Genomic DNA, 5,342 nt, shown 5'->3' with positions numbered 1-5,342 from the left:
CTAAGCCCAACGAAATGAACTCCCATGCCCGACATAACTTGGCTACCTGAAAGGTCGAGTCTGGTTAGACGAAATATTGTGCCTAGTATAATTTCCTTTAAAGGGGATTTAAATTGGATTTGTAAGACACACATTCAGACAAACCTCTTCCAACTCGAAATTACTTTATTCTTAGGCTAGTTTAAGCTCCATTAGAAGTGTAGAAGCAAGGAGTAAGTACTAGAGGAGCTAACCCATACTCATTGGAGTGCTAATTTCTCACTGTGAATTGTATTTCTCATTCTTTTACTTGCTTTAGTAATTAACCATGAATGAGTAGCTAATTTTCTTTCTTGTTGGAATTGAATACAATATGAGGTTGATACATGTACATTGATTCAAATTTATACTATTTTATTATACTGTGATTCTTACAAGTTGGTTTTTGTGCTTAATGCTTGCTTTAAAGATTGACAACCTTTATGTATGATTTTGTGAATGTAAGTGCATGGAGAAATTCTTTTTATAATTATGAGTTTATCAACTTGTCATTTTGCTATGATTGCTTGACATATATTTATATCAATTAGTCATTATGCATGTTATTGTCTTGGTTACTAGACATAGAGATAATTTCAACAACTAAATATTAGTGTTGGAGAAATCTACTATTTTGTATTTATTTACATATTGATAAATAAGAGATGCACAAAATAAGAGAGGCAAAGAAAAGAAAGAAAAGAGAGGAGAAACTTGGATCCCATATTACAGGAATATTAGTAAATTTCCAACAAAAATAGTGCCATCCTCATTATTGCTGTCAAATGTCAACCTAATGAAAGCAACAAAACTGAGAAAAGAGTGTGAAAGATTTTGTTCCCTCACAAGTCTTAGTGCTGACTCTTCATCAGAATCTGTTTCACCCATTAAATCAATTTTCAACTTTAGTTGCAACTTGCAATACTTCATTTTGGTAATCTGATTCTGCACAAATTCCACTACCTATCTTTAAAAGAAAAAGTTCTTCATCCCATTTTGTGTTCAACTAATCTGAAAATGCTCCTTTTAAAGTAAAATTGTCTCTAAAATGGACCGTATGTTGGTTCAGATTGTGATCGGGGTGCCTCCAAGAGTGAAGAGTCACAAGTGAGACACCACATCTTGAACAAAAACCTTAAGACATTAGTTTCATGGGTTTTTCCTACTTATAAACTTTTTCACTCCTCCGGTCATATTCAATGTGAGACTTCACACTTGAATAAACTCAACAATCTCCCCCTCAAGTGTGAGCACCACACACTTTCCGGTCCGCTCCCCCTAAATCTACCATGTCCCAGCCGAACCATCGACTCTGATACCACTTGTTGGACCAGACTGCAACCAAGGAGTCTCTAACCACCAGGGATTTCTATTGTTACATAGGGCATGAGAAGAGTGGAGAGTCACAAATAGATACCACGTCATTAAAACAGTAAAATGTATTTACTTTTTAATGAAGTACTATAAACATCTCGACTCACTAAATGAAAAAAATCATCATCACTCTATATAAACAAAATTAAACTTGATCAAAAATTCTACATGAAAAAGAAATCAACCTAAATTATTTAGAGGAACCTTATCATTTCTTTTATGCATCTTATTCTAATAGTGTAAAAGACTGATGTCCACCAAAAATGTTGAACACAGTGTCAAGATCAGATCCACTGTGCACAAATTCACCTACAAAGGCACAAGAAACATAAATTAAGTAAACAAATATATGTAGTCTCATATATCATCCCTTACCAATGAAAATATATCATGTCAATTAAATTGTTAAGACTTCATTATTATTATTATTTTTACATCATTATTATTAGTACGACACAACATATGAGACATAAGCGCAACAAACACATCCATCTTTGTTCAAAATAAGGATAGGTTACGTAGTCAGGCCAATTTTCATCCTTAAAAACTCTGCAAATGTGTTGAGCTATACCTGGAGTGTGACTTGAAATTCAAGTTTAAGCCGTTTTTTTAGTCCATAATGCAATGTTGAATTCCACAACTAGTGAGCATTAAAACATAGATTTGGATGTATCTTTCATTTCATGCGGTCCTTGACCAATTAGAAACTCTACAAATATCTATGTTTTAAAGCCTACCCCATGAATGATCTTGTGATCACAAATGTTAGTGATTCCATGTTTGTTATGAGCCGCATGCCATTTTTGGGCAAACAAGATTTGATAGTTGAGATCTTCCAAGGTACAATTCCTACTGAGAAAGAAGGGGGATTATTATGTTTTGAACTCCTTTTCTTAATACTTAATAATGAGAAATGTTGAATTAAAACAAAATTTAAAACAATAGGTCTATGTTTCAAGTTGAGGACTATTGATATTACTTATTGATAGTGTAATTAACATTGGTCTCTATCTCCCATCCAAAAAAATGAAAATTGATGGTCACTTAGAAATTGCTGAAAGGAACTTCTTTCAAATTGTTGCTTAACAAAATTTAGAAAATAACAAATCTCATAATAATTGTTGTGACTCAATTCTCTTATCTACATAATAGTGTGCCAATTGAGTATAGCTTGAAGTGCCAAGACCGTGCAATGATAGGACCAAACATTTTAATTTAGCAGCAATAAACAAGGAAGGTCAATAGTGTGAATAATGAGACATTAAACAGATAGCTAGCTACTTATAGTATCAACTTATGTGGCTGAGATAATGCATTATTTTATATCCACTGACACATAAAGTTACAACAATGTCATCCTCAAACAAATAAAAGTTACAAAAATATTTAATTCAATCCCAAATAAGGTGGCAGGTTGGCTGCTATGCATAAATAAAAGCCCCTAATTACTGAGTCAATTTCAATACATCAAGAAATTCGTGAGACTTCCATATGAATCTGGTTTAAGTTTGGTTCTTTCTAATACTGATACATCTCTCTTTTTCCTTCCACTATTTCTCATAATTTGTCAAAAAAATGTTCTTTACAATCTTGTTGTAGCTTTTAGAATGCATTCTTCTTAAGGAACATGAACAAGGAAAAGACTACAAAACGTGATAAAATAATGAAACAAATCAGTAATCTCTACATTCTACTCCCATATACAGCAAAAAAACAAATTCCTGAAATTTTTTACCTCTGTTTGCGAGTTGAGTTTTAAAGAGTAAGAAAGGAAAGGCTTAAGAGTCATAGAATACACCAATAAGATGACTCAAAAGCCTTCACTTTCCCTTCCAAAACTTAACTCGCAAACAGATCCGAAGTTCCTTTCTCTGTTTTTTATGGTTTTTGCTTGTCTTACATATTGACATTTTGTGTGTACATAATCCTGAACCCGGATTAAATCTAGGATTGTGCATCTTCATGTGAATTAACTAATAATGGCAAAGAATCTTCCTTGCTTTCAGGTTTAGTTCCCTTCTTCTCATCATCAACCACCTCTTCTTGATTCTCATCACAACATCCATCACTAATTCCTGTTAATTTCTTTGCTCTTTGAACCTCAATTTCCCAATCCGTGTGACTAAGAACAATCATCATGGTAACAGCACATGAACCTTGAGCAGCAAGTAGGCCAAGCCAAAGTCCTTGAAAATCAAACCCAGCAAAGAAAGCTAGCCAAATTGATACAAACATTCCCACAAGATAAAAACAACCTAAGTTGATGTTAGCACCAACTTTAGGCCTTGCTGTACCTCTCAGAACCCCACAACCTGTTGTTTGAGGACAATTTCCAAGCTCACAAAGACCAATTATAGGTAACACCAAAGATGTCAATGTTATAATCTCTTTATCCCTTGTGAACAGGCTAGCCCAAATGTTCCTAACCATAAGGGAAAAAACAAGGGCTGAGAGACCAAATATGAAGCTGCAAGAGAGACCCACAATTGCAGAAAGCCTTGCCTTTGAAGGCTTTTGTGCACCTAGTTTGTTACCAACCCTTGCGGAAATACTAAAGCTTAGTGATGATGGGAAAATGTAAAGCAAAGAAGTGGTTTGGATCAAAATGCCCATTGATGCAACCGTTGCAGTTGGGTTTATCAAATACCCACATAGAAAAATCATGATCTCATACCACCACCATTCAAGGCACACAGAAATGCAGCTTGGGATGGCTAAATTGAGAAGAGACTTCAATTGCGCGAAGCACTCATATGAAAAACCACCCCATGTTTTCTTATGAGTGCCAGAGAAAATCATGTATAGAATCAAAGAAGCTACAAGGTTAAAATTTGTCCACACCCCACTAAGTGCAACACCCTTGAGTCCAAGGTTAAGGTGAAAGACAAGAAAATAGTTGATGGGTATGTGAAGGAGAATTGAAAAGGTGGCACAAAGTGTTAGAGGCAGAGTAATGGATTGGCTTCTAAGGTAAATCCTTAAAGGGTGTAAAAGAGATTGTGCTATGAGGTCAGGAATGGAATAAAGAAGATATGATTGTGCTTGTATAGCTATATCTTCATTCTGGCCACAAAAGAGAAGAATCTGCTTCATGTAAAGCCAAAGAAGAGTTATAGGAATAGATGTAAAGAGAAGCAAGAGAATGGTTCTTTGTAAGCATAGGCCTAAAAGAGTGAACCTTTTTGCACCAAAGGCTTGTCCACAAATGGGTTCCATTCCAATTGCAAGACCAGAGAGGATTGAGTAGCCAGTGATGTTTGCAAAACAAAGTGCTAATGAGCCACCTGCTAAGGCTAAGTCACCAAGGTGGCCTAGGAAAAGCATTGAGATCATTGAACGGCAATATAGAAGGAGACCGGTTAGTATCATAGGGAGAGCTATTTTGCTTATGGATATCACTTCCTTTAAGGCATCAGAGAGATGGGTTTTGTTTTGTTCTTGTTTTTGTTTTGAGATCAATGGTTTGGTTAGTAAGTTTTTTGGGTTCTCTGGGTCCTTTAAATTGCACTCACGCATGTTTCTGACTACTACCAGAAACAGAGAGAGAGAGAGAGAGTGAGATTTGGAGGGGATTTTGCAAAGGGTTGTGTGTGGGGGGTTTTATATAGAACTTGTCAAAGTACTTTTTGTTAGATGATATGAGAAGATAGTTATTTCAAACTGTCTCATAAATCGAATTAATAAAAATATATCACGTCAATTAAAAAATTAAATTTTTTTTATTTTTTATTTTAATTTTAATATTATTTATCCGAGATATAATTTAAAATATTTTATGACAATAAAGTCTTCCATTAAGAAAATGAGTTTTTGGATTGAGTACTATAAGCTGATTAGGAGCCACTTTTTTTTTTTGTTGTTGGAGAAATTCATGCTCTATAATATATACTATAAATATAACAGATGTCATAATAGCAGAATAAATTTAAGGAATAAACATAAACTGCTTA

The 5,342-nt window shown here is 34.4% G+C and overlaps 1 protein-coding gene across 1 annotated transcript; it reads right to left on the bottom strand.

Annotated features, from left to right (window-relative positions):
• Positions 1–2,884: 2,884 nt before the first annotated feature.
• Positions 2,885–4,950, bottom strand: LOC109338508 (protein DETOXIFICATION 49-like). The gene has a single exon (XM_019575767.1). It carries the CDS (start codon positions 4,906–4,908, stop codon positions 3,337–3,339), a length of 1,572 nt encoding a protein of 523 aa, XP_019431312.1. The 5' UTR covers positions 4,909–4,950; the 3' UTR covers positions 2,885–3,336.
• Positions 4,951–5,342: the final 392 nt, after the last annotated feature.

Source organism: Lupinus angustifolius, unplaced genomic scaffold, assembly GCF_001865875.1.
Source record: "Lupinus angustifolius cultivar Tanjil unplaced genomic scaffold, LupAngTanjil_v1.0 Scaffold_27_23, whole genome shotgun sequence".
NCBI lineage: Eukaryota > Viridiplantae > Streptophyta > Magnoliopsida > Fabales > Fabaceae > Lupinus > Lupinus angustifolius.
This window is presented reverse-complemented; position numbering and strand designations above follow the sequence as displayed.

Coding starts and splice junctions, on each gene's coding strand:
- LOC109338508 (XM_019575767.1), bottom strand. CDS start 4,908: ATGCGTGAGTGCAATTTAAAGGACCCAGAGAACCCAAAAAACTTACTA.